The 24204-nt window shown below is 39.7% G+C and overlaps 1 protein-coding gene across 1 annotated transcript in view; it reads right to left on the reverse strand.

Moving 5' to 3' along the window:
* Positions 1 to 23410, reverse strand: part of SNX2 (sorting nexin 2) — a 61573-nt gene extending 38163 nt beyond the window's left edge. The window contains exon 1 of the mRNA XM_068979634.1: positions 23288 to 23410. Within this exon, the coding sequence (XP_068835735.1) occupies positions 23288 to 23395 (108 nt within the window). The 5' untranslated portion in view covers positions 23396 to 23410. The remainder of the gene's footprint in view (positions 1 to 23287) is intronic.
* Positions 23411 to 24204: the final 794 nt, after the last annotated feature.

Below are 24204 nucleotides of genomic sequence, written 5' to 3' on the forward strand. Positions count from 1 at the left end.
CTCCCACCATCAATCTTTCCCAGCATCAGAGTCTTTTCAAATAAGTCAGTTCTTCACATCAGGTGGCCAAGTATTGGAGTTTCAGCTTCAGCATCAGTCCTTCCAATGAATATTCAGGAGCGATTTCCTCTAGCATGAACTGGTTGGATCTCCTTGTAGTCCAAGGGACTCTCAAGAGTCTTTTCTAACACCACAGTTCAAAAGCATCAATTCTTCGGTGCTCAGCTTTCTTAATAGTCCAACTCTGACATCCATACATGACTACTGGAAAAACCATAGCTGACTAGATGGACCTTTGTTGGCAAAGTAATGTTTCTGCTTTTTAATATGCTATCTAGGTTGGTCATAACTTTTCTTCCAAGGAGCAAGCATCTTTAATTTCAAGGCTGCAGTCACCATTTGCAGTGATTTTGGAGCCCCCCAAAATAAAGTCTGTCACTGTTTCCATTATTTTCCCATCTATTTGCCATGAAGTGATGGAACCAGACGCCATGATCTTAGTTTTCTGAATGTTGAGTTTTTAGCTGACTTTTTCACTCTCCTCTTTCACTTTCATCAAGGGGCTCTTTAGTTCTTTGCTTTCCACCATAAGGGTGGTGTCATCTGCATATCTGAGGTTATTGATGCTTCTCCTGGCAATCTTTATTTCAGCTTGTGATTCAACCACCAGCCTTTCTCATGATGTACCCTGCATATAAGTTGAATAAGCATGGTGACAATATACAGCCTTGACATACTCCTTTCCTGATTTGGAATCAGTCTGTTATTCCATGTCCAGTTCTAACTGTTGCTCCTTGACCTGCATACAGATTTCTCAGAAGGCAGGTCAGGTGGTCTAGTATTCCCATCTCTTGAAGAATTTTCAGTTTGCTGTGATCCACACAGTCAAAGGCTTTGGCAAAGTCAATAAAGCAAAAATAGAAGTTTTTCTGGAACTCTCTTGCTTTTTTGATGATCCAGCGGATGTTGGCCATTTGATCTCTGGTTCCTCTGCTTTTTCTAAAACCATCTTGAACATCTGGAAGTTCACGGTTCACGTACTGTTGAACCCTGGCTTGGAGAATTTTCGGCATTACTTTGCTAGCATGAGGTGAGTGCAATTGTGCAGGTAGTCTGAGCATTCTTTGGCATTGCCTTTCTTTGGGATTGGAATGAAAACTGACCTTTTCCAGTCCTGTGGTCACCGCTGAGTTTTCCAGATTTGCTGGTATATTGAGCACAGCACTTTCACAGCACCATCTTTTAGGAGGTGAAATAGCTCAGCTGGAATTCCACCACCTCCACTAGCTTTGTTCGTAGTGATGCTTCCTAAGGCCCACTTGACTTCGCATTCCAGGATGTCTAGCTATAGGCGAGTGATCACACCATCATGGTTATCTGGGCCCTGAAGATCTTTTTTGTACAGTTTTTCTGTGTATTCTTGCCACCTCTTCTTACTATCCTCTGCTTTTGTTAGGTCCATACCATTTCTGTCCTTTATCGAGCCCATCTTTGCATGAAATGTTCCCTTGGTATCTCTAATTTTCTTGAAGAGATCTCTAGTCTTTGCCATTCTGTTCTTTTCCTCTATTTCTTTGCACTGATCACTGAGGAAGGCTTTCTTGTCTCTCCTCGATATTCTTTGGAACTCTGCATTCAAACGGGAATGTCTTTCCTTTCCTCCTTTTGTCTTTTGCTTGTCTTCTTTTCGCAGCTATTTGGAAGGCCTCCTCAGACAACCATTTTGCCATTTTGCATTTCTTTTTCTTGGGGATGGTCTTGATCCCTGCCTTCTGTACAATGTCACAAACCTCTGTCCATAGTTCTTCAGGCACTCTATCTATCCGATCTAATCCCCTGAATCTATTTGTCACTTTCACTGTATAATCATAAGGGGTTTGATTTAAGTCATACCTGAATGGTCTAGTGGTTTTCCCCACTTTCTTCAATTTAAGTCTGAATTTGTCAATAAGGGGTTCATGATCTGAGCCACAGTCAGCTCCCAGTCTTGTTTTTGCTGACTGTATAGAGCTTTTCCGTCTTTGGCTGCAAAGAATGTAATCAATCTGATTTCGGTACTGACTATCTGGTGATGTCCATGTGTAGAGCCTTCTCTTGTGTTGTTGGAAGAGGGTGTTTGCTATGACCAGTGCGTTCTCTTGGCAAAACTCTGTTAGCCTTTGGCCTGCTTCGTTTTGTACTCAAAGGCCAAATTTGCCTGTTACTCCAGGTATCTCCTGACTTCCTACTTTTGCATTCCAGTCCCCTATAATGAAAAGGACATCTTTTTTGGGTGTTAGTTCTAGGTCTTATAGGTCTTCATAGAACTGTTCAATTTTAGTTTCTTCAGCATACTGATTGCAGTACAGATTTGGATTACTGTGATATTGAATGGAAGCATTACAATCAAAGTTAGTGGAGGTAATGGAATTCCAGCTGAGCTACTTAAAATCCTGAAGGATAATGCTGTGAAAGTGCTGCACTCCATATGCCAGTAAATTTGGAAAACAAAGCAGTGGCCACAGGACTGGAAAAAGTCAGTTTTCATTTCAATCTCAAAGATCAATGCCAAAGGATGTTCAAACTATCACCCAGTTGGGCTCATTTCACATGCTAGCAAGGTAATGCTCAAAATCCTTCAAGCTAGGCTTCAGCATTATGTGAACCAAGAAATTCCAGATGTACAAGCTGGATTTAGAAAGGCAGAGGAACCAGATATCAAATTACCGACATTCGTTATCACAGAGAAAGCATGGGAATTCCAGAAGAACATTTACTTCCACTTTATTGACTCTGCCAAAGCATTTGACTGTGTGGATCAAAATAAACTGTAGAAAATTCTTAAAGACGGGAATACTAGAGCACCTTAACTGTCGCCTGAGAAGCCTGTATGCGAGTCAAGAAGCAACAGTTAGAACTAGACATGGACAACAAATTAGTTCAAAATTGGAAAAGGAGTGCATCAAGGCTGTATATTGTCACCCTGCTTATTTAACTTAAATGTAGAGTAGATTATGTGAAATGCTGGGCTGGGTGACCCACAAGCTGGAATCAAGATTGATAGGAGAAATATCAACAACCATCACTCTTGGCAGAGAATGAAAAGAAACTAAAGAGCCTCTGGAAGAGGGTTAAAGAGGAGAGTGAAAAGGCTGGCTTAAAACTCAACATGTAAAAAATTAAGATCATGGCATTTGGTTCCATCACTTCATGGCAAATAGAAAGGGAAAAACTGGAAACAGTGACAGAGTTTATTTTCTCAGGCTCCAAAATCACTGCGGAGGGTGATTGTAGCCAAGAAGTTAAAAGACGCTTGCTCCTTGGAAGGAAAGCTATGACATATATAGACAGCATATTAAAAAGCAGAGACATCACTTTGCTGACAAAGGTCCATATAGTCAACGCTACGGTTTTTCCAGTAGTCATGTACAGATGTGACAGCTGGACGATAAATAATGCTGAGCGTCAAACAATTGATGTTTTTGAATTGTGATGTTGAAGAAGACTCTTGAGAGTCCTTTGGATTGCAAGGAGATCAAATCAGTCAATTCTAAAGGAAATCAAGCCTGATCATACACTGAAAGGACTAATGGTGATTCGACTCATTGGAAAAGACCCTGATGCTGGGAAAGACTGAGGGTAGGAGGAGGAGGAGGCAAGAAAGCATGAGATGGTTGGATGGCATCACCAACTCAATGGATGGGAGTTTGAACAAACTCTGGAAGATAGTGAAGAACACAGAAGCGTGGCATATTGCAGTCCATGGACTGCAAAGAGTCAGACGTGACTCAGTGACTGAAGAACAACAGAATAGCCAAATGATTCTCAACAAGTGAGCAAAGGCAACATAATGTGGAAAAATGAGTCTCTTCAACAAACAGTGCTGCAACAACTGAAAATCTACATGTAAGAAAAGCATCTAGAAACAGAACTTACAGCCTTCACAAAAACCAACTCAAAATGGATCACTGCCCTAAAGATAGGGCACTAAAGTATAAAGTTTCTAGACGATAACTCGAGAGGAAATCTAGACGACCTCCTGTTTCACAGTAAGTTTCTAGATACAACAGAGGGACAATCCATGAAAAAAAATTTGATAAGACAGACTTCACCAAAATTAAAATAAAAACTACTCTGCAAAAGACAGTGTCAAGAAAATGGAAAAACAAGCCGCAGACTGGGAGAAAATATTTTCAAAAGACATAGCTGACAAAGCCTTTTTATCCAAAGTATACAAAGAACTCTTAAAACTCAACAATTAGAAAATGAACAACCCAATTTAATAACAGGCCAAAGACCTTAACGGATACTTCACCAAAGATAAACATATGGCAGATAACCATGTGAAAAGATGTTCCACATCATACATTATCAGAGAAATGCAAACTAAAACAACAGTGAGACACACTATACCTCACAGTGGATTCACTCCAGACACCTAGTAAAGTGATCAAAATTTCGAACACTGATACCACCAAACGCTGATGAGGATGTGAAGCCAGAGGAACTCTCATTCACTGCTGGTGGGAATTCAAAGTGGTATAACCACTATGGAAGGCCATTTTGGCAGTACATTTATAAGATAAGCATACTCTTATTATGTGTTCCAGCAACTGTGATCTTTAGTAGTCATCCAGGGGAGCTGATAACATACCCACACAAAAACATGCAGATAATGTTAACAGTAGCTTTAATTATGATTGCTAAATTTGGAAGCAATGAAGATGTTCTTCAGTGGGTGACTGGCTAAGCAAACTACAGTACATCCAGACAATAGTTTGCATTGTATTATTCAGACCAAAAGGAAATGAAGCACCTGACCATGAAAAGACATAGAGGAAACTTAAATGTGGAAGAAGCCAGTCTGAAAGACCTACATGTTATATATTTACAACTGTATTGCACTGTTGAAAAGGCAAAACTATGGAGATAGTAAAGACGAGTGGATTGGGGGAAGGGTGGGATGAACAAGCAGAGCAGAGAGGACTTGCAGGACAGTGAAACTACTCTGTAATATATTATACCAGTGGACACACGTCATTAAATTTGCCCAGACACAGAGAATGTACAGCACCAGGGTGAACCCTAACGTAGACTACGGATCTTGGATGACTGTGATTTGTCACTGTAGTTTTACCAGTAGTAGCAAAGGTACCACTATGGTGGATACTGATAATGAAGAAAAATCATGTGTAGGCGCATTATAGGGGAAATCTCTATACCTTCCACTCAATTTTGCTATGAACTTAAAACTGCTCTAAAAGGTAAAGTCTGTTTTTCAAAAGACAAAGCAGCAGAGTGGCATTTGGTTTCACAGAAAAATGCTTCGAATATGCCACTATATAAAAGAAATAGTTACCTATGAGTACGACCCAGTTTCCTGACACTACTCATTAAAAATAAATGCTGCTGGGCTTCCCGGGGGCTCAGTGGTAAAGAATCTATCTGCCAATGCAGGAGACACGGGTTTCAGCCCCTGATCCAGGAAGACCCCATATGCCGCAACCTGTGCACCAAAACTATTGAGCCTGTGCTTTAGAGCCTGGGAGCCACAGTTACTAAGCCCACGCGCCATAACTAATGAAGCCTGCGTGCCCTAGAGCCCATGCTCCCCCACAAGAGAGCCACCACAATGAGAAGCCTGTGCATCGCAACCAAAGAGTAGTCCTGCTTGCAACAACTAGAGAAAAGCCCTGCAGCGATGAATGCCCAGCACAGTCATAAACAAAATTATGAAAAAAAGAATAAACACATACTCTTTAAAAACCAACCAATCAATACACAAATAAATACCGTTTTTTGCAGCTGGTCCTCTCTTTGTGGGGGTCCCAACAGATTCAATCAACTGCAGATTGACAGTATTTTTTAAAATTTCAGAAAGATTCAATAAAGTAGATTTTGTCACACACCAGCTTGGTAAAGAACCCACCTGCAATGTGGGAGACCTGGGTTTAATCCCTGGGTTGGGAAGATCCCCGGGAGAAGAGAAAAGCTACCCATTCCAGTATTCTGGCCTGGAGAATTCCACAGACTGTATAGTCCATGGAGTCTCAAAGAGTCAGACGAGTGACCTTCAGGGCTTCCCTGATAGCTCAGTTGGTAAAGAATCTGCCTGCAATGCAGGAGACCCCGGTTTGTCTCCTGGGTTGGGAAGATCTGCTGGAGAAGGGATAGGCTACCTACTCCAGTATTCTTGGGCTTACCTGGTGGCTCAGCTGGTAAATAATCGGCCTGCAGTGGGGGAGACCTGAATTCGATCTCTGGGTTGGGAAAATCCCCTGGAGAAGGGAAGGGTTACCACCGTATTCTGGCCTGGAGAATTCCATGGACCATATAGCCAATGGGGTCACAAAAAGTCGGACACTACTGAGCACTACTTTCACTTTCACTTCAGCAACCAATTGCACAGCTGCTGCCACTAAGTCACGTCAGTCGTGTTCGACTCTGTGCGACCCCTAGACGGCAGCCCACCAGGCTCCCGTCCCTGGGATTCTCCAGGCAAGAACACTGGAGTGGGTTGCCATTTCCTTCTCCAATGCATGAAAGTGAAAAGTGAAAGTGAAGTCGCCCAGTCGTGTCCACGACTCTTCACAACCCCATGGACTGCAGCCCACCAGGCTCCTCCATCCATGGGATTTCCTAGGCAAGAGTACTGGAGCGGGGTGCCATCGCATTTACATAGTATTTACTATTTATAAGCATTTACAGTGACATAGGTATTATGAGAAAATTTGAGATGATTTTAAAGTATATAGGAGGATGTGTATAGGTTATATGCAACACTATGCCATTTTAAATAAGAGACTTCCTAAAAGGGATTTTGGTGTCTGTAGTGTGTCCTAAAACCAATGGCGTATGGATACTGAGGGAGATTATACTTGCTTTGAGTAAGAAACAGGCATTAAGGGCCTATATATAATAAACCTGGGCACTCAACTTGATTATTAATAGAGATTTTTATTTTTAAAATGTCAAAATTTCCTGGGGATCAGAAGTTCTGGATTTCAGTTTTGCCTGCACACTAACTCTTCCATGTTTGCATAAATTTCCTTGCTGTTGTTCAGTCACTAAGTCGTGTCCAACTCTTTGCAACCCCACGAACTACAACATATCAGGCTACCCTGTCTTTCACTATCTCCCAAAATTTGTTCAAACTCATGAGAAGTACATCAGAATTGCTATAATGGTGCTTCCCCCCCGCCCCTTTTATTTTTTGACTACCCACTTCACTATTTTACAATTTCTAAATCTAGAGTCATCTAACTTGATTTCTTTTTGCATTTCTTAACTTTGTTTGATAATAACTTTGAAAAACACCAAAATTTGTAAAAATTACATGCAATCTTAAAAATAGTCAATCTCAACTCAAGGCTATTATTTAGTGCTTGTGTAATGAATCTGTGATCAAATCTCAAGAGAAAAGACAATCAACAGATCCTAACCCCAAAACAGATATTGCAGTATTAGCCAAGAAAGCTTTTACAAGGTTTTCAAGCTATGCTCTATGAGATAAAGGTAAATATATCGGAAGCGAATGAAAAAAATGAACGTTTGCAGCAAAGAAATAGAACCTACCAAAAAAAAAAGAAAAAAAAAAAAAAAAAAAACACCAAACAAACAAAAGAGAAAGAGGAAAAAAAAGAAAAAAGGAAAACTCCAGAACTAAAATCAAAGTATCTAAAAAAGTTCACAGACTGGGTTCAATAAAAGAATAAAGATGAAACAGAAAAGTGTCAGTGAACTTGAAAATAAATCCGTATGAAGTAGCCAATCTGAATAATCATGAAAAAAAAGTTGAATAAAATGAACAAGACCTCAGAGGTCTGCAGGATATTAGAAGGTCTAACATTTATGTTACTGAAGTCACTAGAAAGATGAAAAATTTCTGCAGAAATATATACAGAAAAAAACTGTTGAAAATTCTTGAAGCTGAGGATATAAATGTATAGAAGCAAACTTCAAAGAGGATAAAACCAGAGAAAACTATGACTACAACATATTATCACATTGCTAAAAATTAAACTATTAGGGGAAAAAATGAAAGTAATGAGAGAAAAAAACCCACCATTTTCACAGGGACATATCAATTTTAATGACTGTAGATTTCTCATCAGAAATCGTAAGACTAAAACAGTCTAAGAATAGTTTCTAAGTGATGGAAAAAAAACTGTCTACCCAAAAATCTATAAACAGCAAAAATATCCTTCAGGAATAAAGGTAAAATACTTTTCAGATGAAGTACAAATAAGATAATTCATCATCAACAGACCTGGTCTAAAAAAAAAATGCTAAAAGAAATTCTTTAAGCTTAAGAAAAATATACAAAAGGAAACAATGAAAGAAGGAAACATAACAGGAATGCTAAATATCTGAATAACATAAACTACTTTTTCCATCTTCAATTCGTTAAAAGAGATACGACAATTCAAAGTAAAAACTGTAATACAGGATACAATTGTAACACATGCAGACTATTAATAACCTATGATGTATTCTTATCATAAATAAATGTTCATACTATGCTAATATCTTGGATAGTCATAGTTCTTTGACATCAAAGTCACAGAGAAAGAAAAACTAGAATGTTTATGTAACAGAATGGACTCTTTCCTACCATAGGTTAGTGCCTGGGAGTGGAGAACAAGATGGGAATGGTGTGGACCAGGAACAACTCCAGTAACGGCTGGGGTAGCCGCAGGCGTCCCCTGTGAAGAGGCTACAAGGCGTGCTCTTTATATCAGCCCATCCATCAGCAACACAGTGCCCTGCTGCTCTGCTCACTGAGCAGCCACTCGGTAAACGCTCTCAGGACTCACTCGCCTCTGCTTCTGCCTCTCCATGTCTCTTTCAGTTTCCAAGTGGGTTCAGGAAGAGCTGTTCTCAACTGGACAGAAAGGAGTATGGAGAGAGTGGCCACTGAATGAGGAAGTGATGGTAGAAGAGTAGTGTGACAGCTTCTGGGTGATCTGAATTATCCAAGACAGGTTATTCAACACAGATATTGAGGAAACATATTTATCTTCCCCCCCAAAAGATTAGTAGGTCTGTTTAATATCCAGTCTAATAAAGACTAGGCTTCCCTGGTGGCTCGATGGGAAAGAATCCATCTGCAATGCAGGAGATGCAGATTTGATCCCTAGGTTGGGAAGATCCCTTGGAGAAAGAAATGGCAACCGATTGCAGTATTCTTGCCTTGGAAACCCCATGGACAAACAAGCCTGGCACGCTACAGTCCCTTGGGGTCATAAAAGAGTCAGACATGGCTTGGCAACTAAACAACAATAAAGATACTGTATTTTCTAGAGCAAAGAACAGGCAGACATTGTCTAGTACAAATGATTTAGGTTCTGTAAACTCAAGTTTCTCAGCTATGACACAAACCAGAGGCTGCTGCAATGCTGGTCTGGGCCCCTCTGTCTCATCATGCTGGCAAGAGAGGGGCAAGGGAAAGAGGTACAAAGACACTCATGCTATTTGCTATGCACTGAGTATAAAATCCTTTATTATGTCAACCTCTAGCAACCATAAAAGAAATTAGCTGTCAGCTTAGCAGGGAAGTAAAATTTACCCTTTATAGTTCTTAAAAGAAAAACTCAGTAATGTTGAAGGTAAGTCTTAGGAAATATCCAATCTGAGTAATAGAGAGGGAAAAAGAAATGAAGAAAATGAACAAAATCCTAAGGACCTGTGAAACAATATAAAAAAGTTCAACAATCACATTACTGAAGCCCCCCAAAAGAGCAGCACAAAAAATTTTTTCAAGAAGTTATGGCTAATTCTCCAGATCTGGTGCAAGACATTAATTTACAGATCCAGCAACATGAGAACTCCAAACAGGATTACTGCAGAGAAAACTAGATGCAGTCTCATCATTAAAAATGGCTGAAACCGAAACATTAAAAAACTAAAAACCTGAAGCAGCTAAGGAAAAACAAACAAAAATTAACACTTACAGAAAGAGAAGAACTGAGTATTTCTCATCAGAAATCAGAGACCAGAAACAGTAGCACAAAATTTTTAAAGTGCTGAAAGAAGTGCAAATGCAGAATTCTATATCCAGCAAAAACACCCTTCAGGAATGATGGTGCAATAAAGTTCTTCTCAGATTAAAGGAAACTATAGGAATCTGCCATCACTAGATCAGCTTTTTTATAAAAAAGTGCTAAATTCTTTGGCCTGAAGATACACAATACAAAAAATGTAAATACACCAGTTATAATATACAGGTGGCCAGACTGTGTATAAAAGTAACAATTTACAACAATACGCTGCCTACAAAGCCCTACTTTAAAGATATAAATAAGTTAAAACTGAAAGAATGGAAAAAAACATGCTATGCTACCAAAGCTGGAGTGTTACATCAACAGGAGATAAACTTAAGAATATCACTGGCAGTAAAGAGGGGTTTGTTGCTGTTGTTTAGTCGCTAAATTGTGTCTGGCTCTGAGACACCATGGACTATAGCCCACCATGCTCCTCTGTCCATGATATTTCCTGGAGCAAGAATACTACAGTGGGGTACCATTTCCTTCTCCAGGGGATTTTCCCAACCCAGTGATTGAATCAGTGTCTCCTGCTTGGCAGGTATATTCATTACCACTGAGCCACCTGAGAAGCCCAATAAAGGAGTAGTATCATACGATAAAAGGATCAATGTGCCAAGAAGTTGCAATGATACTAAACTGCAGTAACTGATACAATAAATACAGATAAGAGAAGGTAGAGAAGATCTGGAAAATACTATCAGTCAACTTGACTTTTAGAGAATATTTCAACAGTAACATCAGACTATACACGTTTTTCAAGCACACACAGACTATTCACTATAGGAGGTCACGTTCTGGGCCATCAGACAAACCTTAACAAATGTAAAAGAACTGAAATCATAAAACACTCTCTGACTATCAAATAAACAGCTATCGGTAACAGAAAGCTATGCAGAAAATCCTCAAATTTTGGAAATTAACACTTCTAAATAACCTGTAAGTCAAAACAGATGTCACAAGGGAAACTAGGAAACAGTTTAAACTGAATGAAGACAAAAACAATATTAAAGTTTGTGGGAGACAGTTAAGGCAGTGCTTCAGAGAAATACATAACTAAACACGAGTACTCAAAAAAAGCCTTTTATCAATAATCAAAGCTTTTATTTGACAGAACAGAAAAGCACACCAAACAGCAGGCAGAAGAAATTAATAAAATTAAAAAGAAAACAAAAAACAGAAATCAAGAAACCAAAAACTGATTCTTTGAAAAAGAAAAAAAAAAATCCCAATAAAATGACAAAGCTTTAGTAAGATTAAAACAAAACAATAAAAAGCAAACAAAGAGACAGCATAAATTACCAATATAAGGAATAGAAAGGGAGGGGCATCACCCATAGACTCCATGGATACAGTAGGAAGTATGGAGTATTATGAAAAACTTCTGCCCATAAATTTCACAACTTACACTGAAAGGACAAATTCCTTTAAAGTCATAGATCACCAAAGTTCATCAAGAAGAAATACTTTCCTAACTATCAGAGACACTGAATCTGTAGTTAAAAATCTAACAAACGAAACTACATGTTCAAATGATTTCACTAGCAAGTTCTGCCAACAATTAAGGCAAACATAAGACTAATTCCACACAAACTCCTCAAGAATACAGAAGAGGAGAAAACACTCTCCAATTCATTTAATGAGGTAAGCATTTCTGATACCCAAAATCAGACATTACAAGTAAAATAAAACAGCACCCAAGTATCTGTCACAAACATGGACAAAACAGCAGCAAAATACTAGCAAACTGAGTGCAGCAATATATACAGAAAAATAAACACATTATGACTGTGTGGGAATTCAAAGAATTCAAGGTTTACTCAACATTTGAGTATCAATCAACACCACTTTATCAATAAACTAGAGAATCACATGAATATATTACATGCAGAAAAAGCATTTGCCAAAATTGATATCCATTCATAGATACAAAATAAAGAAAACTAGGACTAGAAGGGAAATTCTTTAACCCAATAAAAGCCATCTACCAAAACAATACTCTAGAAAGAAAAAAAAAATGAACATTTTCCTCCTATGAGCATGAATGGGGAAAAGATATCCACAATCACCACTTCTATTCAATATTACACTGGTGGATTCAGCTAGTGCATTAAGGCAAGAAAAAGACATAAAGATTAGAAAGAAATAAAGCTCGTACCACAGACAACATGACTGTCTACATAGAAAATTTCAGACTCTAAAACTCTACTATAACTAGTGTCTAGCAACAGTTGCAGAAAACAGAGAAAATGTGCTATTAATGAGAGAACATAAAAGATATAAAAGCACCAAAAAGCTGTAAAATAGGTATAAACTAATAAAATGTGCACTAGATCTGTATGCTGAAAAGTAGAAACACGAATGAAAAGAAAACAAGTAAGACCTGAAAGAACAAAAGAGAGAGAGAGAGAGAGAAATAGTATACTTATGGCTTAAAGGCTCTTAATAGTATCAAGATGCTAATTCTCCCCCAAACTAATGAACGGGTTCATAGTCATCTCAATTAAAATCTCAGCAGGAATTTTTGATAGAAAGCAATAAATAGGTTCTGAAGTTATATGGGCAGGCAAAATAACAAGAATAGTCAGAAAACAATTTTGAAAAGAACAAACTCACTGGATTCACACTACTTGATTTCAAAACTCAGTGAATCAAGACAACATACAACTGGCAGAAAGACAGTCAAAAGACCAACTACACAGAATCCAGAAATAGACCCACACATAAATGTTCTATTGATTTTTCGATAATCATTCAAAGAAAACCCAAGGAAGAATTTTAAGTTCAGCTTCTTTATCTTAATACAAATCTTAAATCCACTGATGTTGTTTCATGTACTGAAAAATACAGTCAACTAACAAGATTTATAGAGCATTCTGCTCAATATCAAACTAGATAGATTCTTTTCAAGTACACACATACTGCTTACCACAAAAGACCATATTCTGAGCCATAAAGCAAACTGTAACATGACTATCAATAATTGAAATGAGATTTTATATGCAAAAAAATGAACCTCAACTCATAAGAAAATTAACTCAAAATCAATCAAGTCTAAATATAAATAAGCTAAAACTTTAAAACTTGTAGAAAAAACACATAGGAAAAACTTTTGTGACCTTGGGTAATGCTACCCAAGGATTTCATATGCAACGTATAAGGCGGCTGCTGCTGCTAAGTCGCTTCAGTCGTGTCCAACTCTGTGTGACCCCATAGACTGCAGCCTACCAGGCTCCCCCGTCCCTGGGATTCTCCAGGCAAGAACACTGGAGTGGGTTGCCATTTCCTTCTCCAATGCATGAAAGTGAAAAGTGAAAGTGAAGTTGTCCGACTCTTCGCAACCCCATGGACTGCAGCCTACCGGGCTCCTCCGCCCATGGGATTTTCCAGGCAAGAGTACTGGAGTGGGGTGCCACTGCCTTCTCCAAACATATAAGGCATTATCAATCAAAAACGGATAAAACAAGCCAGACTGCGAAAAAAATACCTACAAAACATATGTGATGAAGGATTTATATTCAGAATACATGGAAAAATTCTCAAAACTCAATAAGGAAACCTACTTTAAATGGGAAAAAGATGAAAGAACACTAAAGACAACTTTCAGATGGTGAATATGTAGGCAAAAAAGTACTCACCGTCATTATCATTAGGGAATATATATTAAAATCACAATGAGATAACACTACATATCTCTTAAAATAATTAAAAAGCAGTGGTATGCTGGTATATATTTAGCAATCAGGTCTTTGGGAAAGAAGACCCTGAACTTTAGCTTTCGCTGATTTCTGTGGCATAAACAATTACCTCTGTGGCCGATCACTCCTTACTGAAAACGGAGCTAGTAAGACACTTTACACCACACAGATACAATAGACACATTAATTCAGGAGCTCAGAAACTAATAAAACACAGTAAAGAAACAAACAAGTGCCAGCTGTAAATATTTACTGCCTTTTAAAATATAATTTATGTTTACATAACCTTTAACAACGACTGTTTACTAACCAGCTTACAAAATTCCTGAAAATTTAAAGATCAGTTCTTTCAAGCCAGCATAAGTCAGATGTGTGGATCACAACCAACTGTGGAAAACTCTCAAAAAGATGGGAATACCAGACCACCTGACCTGCCTCCTGAGAAATCTGTATGCAAGTCAAGAGGCAACAGTTAGAACTGGACATGGAAAAACAGACTGGTTCCAAATTAGAAAAGGAGTACATCAAAACTGTATACTGCCACCCTGCTTATTTAACTTACATGCAGAGTACATCATGTGAAATGCCGGGCTGGATGACTCACAAGCTGTAATCAAGATTTCTGGGAGAAATAGCAACAATCTCAGATACGCAGATGATACCACTTTAATAGCAGAAAGCGAAGAGAAACTAAAGAGCCTCTTGATGAAGGTGAAACAGGAAATTGAAAAAGCTGGCTTAAAACTCAACATTTAAAAAACAAAAAGAATGGCATCAGTACCATCAGTTGATGGCAAATAGATGGGGAAAAAGTGGAAAACAGTGACAGAATTTATTTTCTTGGGCTCCAAAATCACTGCAGATGGTGACTACAGCCATTAAATTAAAAGATGCCTGCATGTTCCTTGGAAGAAAAGCTATGACAAACCTAGACAGTATATTAAAAAGCAGAGACATCACTTTGTTGACAAAGGTCCATACAGTCAAAGCTATGGTTTTTCCAGTAGTCGTGTACAGATGTGACAGTTGGAGCATAAAGAAGTGCTGAAGAAATGATGCTTTTGAACTGTGGTACTGGAAGACTCTCAAGAGTCCCTTTGACAGCAAGGAGATCAAACCAGTCAATCCTAAAAGCAATCAACCCTGAATACTCATTGGAAGGACTGATGCTGAAGCTGATGCTCCAAAACTCTGGTCACTTGGTGCGAAGAGCGGACACAGTGGAAAAGATCCTGATGTTGGGAAAAACTGAGGGCAAGAAAAGGGGGGGCAAAAGAGGATGAGATGATTGGATGGCATCAATGACTCAATGGACATGAGTTTGGGCAAACTCCGTGAGACAGTGAAGGACAGGGAAGCCTAGTGTGCTGCAGTCCACGGGGTTTTAAACAGTTGGACAAGATTTAGCGACTGAACAACAAAAAAGCATGCCACTGCCTGAAACAGAACTGATACTAACAAATAGTGACAAGGATGTGGAGCAACTGAATTCTCAACCATTGAAGGGACTTCCCTGGTGGACTAGTGGCTAAGATTCAAACTGCCAATGCAGGGGACCCATGTTTGATCCCTGATCTGGGAACTAGATACCATATGCAGCAACTAACAGTTCGCATGTCATATTAAAGATCCCGAATGCTACAACAAAGATCTTCTTAAGCACCTCAACTGAGACCCACTGCAGCCAAATAAATAAATAAACATATTTTTTTTAATGGCTCAAAACACCATTGAAACCTCTCTTTTCCTTCTTTCTCGGAATGTTTTATGTTATTAGATTTCAGAGATAAAATGAATGAAAACCTGACCAGATACTAAAACAGGCAAAACCAGCTGCACCTAAGCGTCCTTCAGGATTCACACTCAATAAATATATACAAAGCTCTCTAAGTAGGAAAAAGCTTTCAATATTAAGGCAACTTTTATAACGGGAGGAACATACCATGACATGCTTTTGTCTTGAAGAGCCATGCTTTTGTTTATCGGTTTTTAAAGAATAACTGTATCTGTTTCTTTCTGGCTGTGCTGAGTCCTCCCCGCCGTGCAGGCTCTTCTCCTGTTGCTGTGCCGGTGCTTCCCCTCATTGCAGAGCGCAGGTTCCAGGGCACCTGTGCTTCAGCTGCCGTGGCATACGGGCTCGAGAGTTGTGGCACACGGGATTTGGTGCTCCAGAGCATATCATGATTTTGTTTTAGTGAAACCATATATGATTAGTTCTCAGACTTGGAGAACTCTGTCTTAATGGACATGGTCTTGAGTTATACTGAGCTAGCCAAAAAGCTCACTCATTTTTTTCAAACGAACTTTTTGGCCAACCCAATATTATTACTACAGATACCTATTATAATTTGAGTTATATTATTAAAGAGCCATCAACCTGTAAGACTAAAAGTAAATAACTTCATCTCCCTTTGCCTTATCCCCCCACCCCAAACCTTTCTAGCAGAAAGTCTGGCAGTTTCTTAGAAAGTTAAACATGTATTTACCACAAAACCAGTCATCCTACTTCTAAGTATTTTCCCAAAGGAGATGAAAAATATGTTCATACAAAAATCTGTACATATATGTCTATGTCATCTCTTCATTAATGTCCCAAAACTGTAAACAAAAGAAATGTTCTTCAACAACAAAAAACTGTGATGCCTAATACAATGCAATACTAAGTTCAGCAATAAAAATGAATGACTCTTGATACATGCAACATCCATAAATATCAGACACTTCAGGTTAAGTTACAGAAGCCTCATTCAGGAAGTTTCACACAGTTTTGTTTATACAAAATATAATTCCATTTATATGATTCCATTTATATGAAATTCTGGAAAAGACAAAACTACAGGCAAATACAGATCAGTGGGTGCCAGAGGCTGGGAGTGGGTGGAATTAACTACATGAGAGAAGTTTTAGAAGGTGATAGAAATGTCATGCATCTTCAATGAGGTGGTAGTGAACTTTACTGAGGTAAATTTTATCACAACTAAAAACTATCATCACAGGGAAAAAACACAAGAGTTCAATTTTATAGGAAAGTGGGCACTCGAAAATTAACATTAAAGACAAATTTTAGGAGTTCCCTGGTCACCCAGTAGTTAGGACTCCATGTTTCCACTGCCAAGGGCCTGGGTTCAATCCCTGGTAGGGGAACTAAGATCCTACAAGCCGTGTAGCATGGCAAAGGAAAAAAAAAGAAAAAATATTATTCTATTTCAGGAAAAAAAATGAAAAAATTTGAGCACCTCTGCCTCAAGCAACTAAAGAGTAACATTTTTTTTTATAGGCACTAAAAGTAGTTCAGTCCTTATATTTAATAGTTTCCAGGGCAAGTGGTCAACTTATACCTTGTCATAAATCTCTTTCTAGTGTTTCCCATGCAGTTGTCTTTAAATACCTGGTCAGAAAATGTCTTTCCTCTGAAACAGGTAATTCATAATGAAAATTTAAAAAAAATTTTAAAGATGGACGCCAACCTAAAGATTTGAAGACAGAATTAGGAAAACAAGATACACGCTTTTACTACCTGTTGTGTTGAAACAGTAGATACTAAACTTCAGTTCTTTATCAAAAGACTCCTTAGTCTCTCTCTACTTGCTCTCTGTTGGTGTCATCTACTTTTCAAGGTTTCAAAGATCACATCTACACAATTAAGTCACTCCAGGTTTCTACACTATTTCTGCTGCTGCTGTTTGCTACATCATGTCTTACTCTTCATGACCCCATGGACTGAAGGACGCCAGTGATAGTCCTTCACTGTCTTCTAGAGTTTGCTCAAATTCATGAGCACAGAGTCAGTACTGCTATCCAATCATCTCATCCTCACAGTACACGGTACTGTTTCTGTACCATGTACGTATTTCAGTTACACACATTATCACCTGGTATTGCAGGTGTTTTTTCCACAAAGCTGTGTTTATTATGCTGACTCCTGTTCATTCATATACTCCATGAGGCCAAGGACTAGATTTCCACAGTTCAATTTGGTGTTGCCATTCAATAAATTGTATTGAATCTGTATCTCTACTCCATCCGGGATTTCTACCTGTCTGATAGTCTCTTCATTGGCGTAACTTATTCCCAAATGAAATAAATTTATAACTCCTTCCCCGAGACATTCAAAGCGTTAAGATGGCCATCTTTTAATCTTGTTATTGTATCAACCTCCTTCTCTCCTTTATTAATTGCACTATTCCTCTTGAGGTCTTTAACCTTAGACTCAAAATAACCTCCAGCTCATCAACCTACAAATTTATCCCCCAAACTGCCAGAACGTTAAGCTTCCAAGGCAATCATATTACTGCCCTGAAAATCCTGTAGGGCTCTCATGCACCTATGTAACAAACTTCAAAGCTCTGCACAGTCTCACCACGTAAACCTGTAACACCCTGTATAGAGCCACTCAAAATTATTTATGGTTCCTTACAATACGAACTGAACTGTAAGTGACATTTGCTATTTTCCCACACTGAAAATTTCATTCCACCCTTTAAAGTCTCTCTTAAATATTATCATCTCAGTGGCTGTTCCTAGCCAGTAGAAACATTTATGTCCATCTACCACGTGTCAGGAATGCTGGTAAGAGTTAACAATCTCCCCCAGTTCACTGGTACTTTCAGTGAAAATTGGTGTGTTTTCAGAACATAGTCACAATCTCTTTGGATCTGAGTTTTCTATACTTCTCTTTCTTCTTCACCAGAGATTTTCTTTCCTCAAAGATCTGCTGATATCTAGTTGATCTTTGTACTCCCACTATCATCTAAAAAGTATAACAGAGAGTAAACAGTCAAGTACTTACTGAAATCAACCAAGTACAGCATCTTCTGAGCAGGCATGGGGTTACATGGTGGGGAAGGAATTCTAAGACCTGTGAACCTCCCATCTGGAAATTTCACTTGAAATATTCGATAAACTCTATCATGTGACAGTGTTAGGGAAACTGTGGTACTCAGCTTAACTTCAGTTGACCTTAAGATGGGAAGCTAGTACGAGAACCAAGTATAAACATCTATAGTCAACCAATTTTCGGAAAGAGTGTCAAGACCATTCAATGGACAGTCTTTTCAACAAATGGTGCTGTGACAACTGGACAGCTACAAGCGAAAAAAAAAAACAAAACGTTTCTCTCATACCATATACAAATGTTAACTCAAAACAAATCAAAGCCGAAACTATAAAACTCTTAGAGGAAACCTGCATGATCTTGGATTTGGCAGGGGATTCTTATATATGATGCTGAAAGCATGAGCAACAAAATAAAAAGTAGATGAACTGAATTTCATCAAGTTTTTAGAAAGCTTGTGCTTCAGAGGACACCAGAGGAAATGAAAAGACAATTCATGGAACAGGAGAACCTCTGCAAATCATGTATCTGACAAAGAACTTGTATCTAGAATACACAAAAAATTTTTTATAAATAAAAAGACAACCCAACTAAAAAATGAGCAAAGGCTCTGAACAGACATTTCTTCATAATGTACAAATGGCCAACAAGAACATGAGAAGAAAATATAATCTTTAAGAAAGACTTAATTTAGTCTTTAAGAAAATATAATCAGTCTCACTGTTGACATATGTATGTTCTGGTATACAGACGTGATTTTTGTTGTCATAGCACTACAGTGAAATACCCAAATAAAAACTTAAATTCATAAAAAAAGAAAATACAATCAAAACCACACTAAGATACCATTTCTCAAGCATTATGATGGATAGAATAAAAAAGTCAAATAACAACAAGTATTGGTGAGGATGTGAAAAAATGGGTTCCCTCATACATGGCTGGTGGGAATGTAAAATGGTGTGGCCATTTTGAGAAACTCCAGCAATTCCTCAACTGATTAAAAGCAGAGTCATCATATGATCTAGCAATAATAATATGCAAAATGTGGAAACAATGCAAATGTCCAACAAATGACAAAATGGATAAACAAAATATGGTATAGCCACACAATGGAATGTTATTCAAGCATAAAAAGGAGGACATACATAGACTCTGAAAACATCAGGTTAAGTGAAAACAGTCAGTCACAAAAGACCACGTATTACATGATTTCACTCGTATGAGGTCCAGAATAGGGAACATATAGATAGAAAGTGAATTAGTAGTTGCCTAGGGTTTATGGAATGGGGATGGGGGTGATAAACGGTACAGGGTTTCTTTCTGAGGTAATAAAAATGTTGCAGTATCTGTGAATATACCAAAACACATAAAATTGTACATATTACATGGGTGAACTGTATGGTCTATGAACTAAAAAATGAACAACATTGCAAATCAACTATTAATTTACTCTAACAAAAATTTAAAAAAAAAGGAACAGGGCTTCCTTGGTGGCTCAGTGGATAAGAATCACCTGCCAATGCAGGAGACATGGGTTCAATCCCTGATCCAGGAAGATTCCATATGCTGCGGAGCAACTAAGCCTGTGTGCCACGACCACCAGACCTGTGCTCTAGGGCCTGGGAGCCATGACTACTGAAGCCCGTGCATCTAGAGGTGACTACCTGGAGAGGAGACCCCGCTCCTCACAACTAGAGCACGCCCTCGCATGGCAACAGAGACCCAGGGCAACCAAAAATAAAGGAAGAAAAGAACAGGCAAGTAATACATAAATCTCCTGACTTTTTAAAGGTATAGTCTTACTACTGCATGCTACTTTAGGGCAAGCACCTCTTAACCTTAGGACTGTATCATTTTTTTAAGGCAGCATTGGAAAACCATCTAAAGCCTCTCAAGTACCAAAAAAAGAACAAGCTTTTGCCAGACTTTCTTCCCTTCTCATTTCTTTCCGTGTCCCCTATGCCCGCCCTTCACCACCGTGTTTCACAGTCACAACAGAAGCATACAACTAGATGTTTCAAATATGCTTTAACTCCTGACCAGGGCTTTATGTGACTGTTCTTCATTTTGAAAAGAAATGATTTTAATACTGGGATTAAAATATACTCACAGCATACATATATACTATGTTGTACAGTCATTACAAGGTTAATAATTATGATATTGAAGCTGTGTATAATTTAATCTTCACTTATATGGATTTCAATTGATTTTTTTACTCCCAATGCCCTCAAAGGATAAAGTTCCTACATGAACACTTTAAAAACTCTTTCTTTTAAATAGAACGATGTTCATTTTTATGTCTATTATACTTCATAGCTTAGGTAATAACTATTTAAAGCAGATGATCTGCATCAGAATCACCTGGAGCTTTGCAACTCATCCTTGTCTATGGACTAGAAGCAATGTCACAATAAGAGTTTGTTAAAAATGCAGGACACTGGTTTATCCCAGCCCTACAGAATCAAAATTTGCACTTTAACAAGATCTCCAGGTAACTGACATATGAAGTTTGAAAAGCAATGATACAGAACACTCAGAAAAGATGCAGATTCTAGTGAGACAAAGGTATCTGCATTTTAAACAAGAATCCTATAGTTTCTCCTCCACACTGAAGTTTGAGAAGCACTATTCTATTCAAAAGAAAAGTGACATGCTGAAAAAATATTCCTTTAGAGCAGCTTTGGTATACTAATAAGCTATTCCCAAAATAGCTTGAAAAGCAAAAAATAATAATAATTCTGAATTTATAAGCCTCACAGTTATACTACTTTAAAATATCCTGAGTCTCATGAAATAAAGGGTTTAGATGAATAATCAAATCCAACTTTTTAGAAAGCTTTCATAATGCACTAACCACAATACATTTATTCATACTCAGAGCTCTATAGACTTTAACTGGGGACGGGGGTGGGGAACACACAGCCTTATTAAACAGTCCCACCCAAATGGGAAATAGAAACTGTAGTTCCTTTCACTCAATTTTAAAAAGACCTCGATTAAACAGAATGCTTAGTGATCACAATATTCTAGTTTACACTAATGTTAAGTTTATTCTGATCCTTGTTGGTGGAAAATCTTTGTAGCCCCACAGGGAATACAGGTCTTACAATCCTGCACAGACATTACCTTTCAAAACATGTCATGTAGCTGTAAAGTATAAAGGACTACAAGGATACTACCCCCAAAAGGTAATTTGTTGTGCAAGATAATTTTTATTAAATCTTAGGAGATGCTGGTTTTGACAATTCATTCAACAAATATTTGCAAAATGCAAATGATCAAGATTTCATGAGGAACACAGAGATGATCCAGGTACTATCCCTGGCCCCAAGAAGCCTAAAATCTTGAGGAGAGGTGAGGTTTGGCCAGGAACAGGCATATACAATTAGCAGAATACGGTCAGTCCTGAAAACGGTCAGGGAAGTTACCAGTTCCACGCAACTGAAAGCTAAATAAAGGATATTCTACCATAATTTTCAATTAATTTGGTGCGGAGTGGATCAAGCTAGGGAAGCTTATTAAAAAAGCACTTTATAAGGAAGTCTAAGGTCAGACGGTTAAGCGTCTGTCTACAATGCAGAAGACCCGGCTTCGATCCCTGGATCGAGAAGATCCCCTAGAGAAGGAAATGGCAAACCACTCCAGTACTATTGCCTGGAAAATCCCATGGACAGAGGAGCCTGGTAGGCTCCAGTCCATGGGGTCGCAAAGAGTCGGATACGACTGAGCGACTTCACTTTCACAGTCTAAGGTAAACAATTCTTTGGGAAATTTGCTTATATTTTAATACACATACACACACTTAAAGTTCGGCTATCAGGTGTGTGTGCTCTCATCAAAGGCAAAGCAATTGAAACATGAACTAGATTCAGGAGGCCCAATACAGTTAAGTTCATAGAGGGCGTTTCCTTTGACAAAAACAGGAACACGTAGCTTCAGAGATCGCTGATCATGCGAGAAAAGAGGAAAAAGGAGTGAGGATCTGTTATTTCTCCCCTGGTAACTTAAAAAAAAAAACTTCCCCCACTGCCTAGCAGTTTCCTGGACTACTCCCTGCCTTCAACTTTGTATTTTATCAACACTATGATCCTTAAAAGGCTTAGAAACTAAACACAAGCAAAACCGGCCAAATTCATTTACCTATTTAACAGATTAAAACAGAGGTACCTCCCTCAAGGGGAACTAGCAGTCCTTGATGGTCCAAGACCGGGAAAAAAGTGCATTCGCACGGTCCCTCCAGCGCCCCGGCTACTCAGCGCGCTCTCTTCACTGCTCTCCCTTTTCAGAGGCACACCCTCCCTTGGGAAGGGAAAAGCAAGCACCTCTTCAAAGAGGCTGCGGAGGTTGCCCGGCAGCGCCAGGTGTGCTGAGACCCAGGGCAAGACCTTCAGAGCTCTTGAAGGAGAGGCGCAAGTGACACCGCGGAGGGCCAGCTGAGCGGGGAGAGGACACTCGATGCTCCGTCCGGTCCCGGCCCTCAGGGGATCAGGTCGGCCCCCGGCCCCGCAGTTCGCTCTCCTAAGCAGGCCTGGCCGCCCAGGCCAACTCCGGCCCAATGACAGGTACGCGAGGTGGGGCCCGCGTCACAGGTGTCGCCCCAACCAGGTCCTTGCAAACCTGGGGGTTGGGGTGGGGGGGAACGCGGAGGGTCAAGTCGAGGCAGGGCAAGCACCAAAAGGTGAGACGGGCGGCAGCAACGGAGCGCAGCACCCACGGCGACGCGGTCTCACCTCTAGGGTGGAGACAGTGCTGGTGAACAGGTCCTCTCCGTCCTCCAGCTCTTCAAAGTCGGTGGGTTTCCCGTCCCCTAGCGGAGGAGGCTCCCTCTCGGCCGCCATCTTCGCTCGCCCAGACGACTGCGCGAGCGGGACCTCGCGGACCTGTCACGTGAGCACGCACGGCTAGGCTAGCGCGCCGGCCGCCGGGCTCCCCCTCCTCCCTGGCCCGCCGCGCGCGGCCCCGCCCAGCGGCGCGCGGCCCCGCCCCCGGTCTCGTGCAGGCGTCAGTCCGAGCGCGCGGCGCTCCTCCCCGCCCCTTTGCGTCTTCTTACACCCCCACGTCTGGTCCCGGCTACTTTTTTACCGCCCACTTGCTCTACTGACTGCTGTGGAAGAATCTTGGCGTTCTATTACCGTGTCCCCTTCTTAGCGGGACTAGGCCAAACGACTTTTGTTGTCGTTACCAGTTTTAAATCTTCTTTAGGAAGTGGAAGAGCTTGGGGACCAATCTTTGGGTTTGGGTTATGCACAGACTGAGGGCAAGATTGAGGATCGGCAGGAGAGAGAGACATCTCTCTTAGATCTCTGGGCTGTCCTGTAGAACTTTGAGACATGATGGAAATGTTCTGTCTCAGTACTATCCACCAAGGCTTCCCTCGTGGCTCAGCGGTAAAAGAATCCGCTTGCAATGCAGGTGTAGGTTCCATCCCTGGGTTGAGAAGGTTCTCTGAGAAGGAAATGGCAATCCATTCCAGTATTCTTGCCTGGGACATCCCATGGACGAAGGAGCCTGGCGGGCTACAGTCCATGTGGTTGCAAGAGTTAGACACAACGACTAAACCACCACCACCACCGTCCACTAGAGTAACCGATGGGCATTGCAGATAGCAACCTGAGGTTAGTATTTTGCTGGAGAAGAAACCTTCACA

This window comes from Capricornis sumatraensis, chromosome 9 (assembly GCF_032405125.1).
Source record: "Capricornis sumatraensis isolate serow.1 chromosome 9, serow.2, whole genome shotgun sequence".
Classification (NCBI taxonomy): domain Eukaryota; kingdom Metazoa; phylum Chordata; class Mammalia; order Artiodactyla; family Bovidae; genus Capricornis; species Capricornis sumatraensis.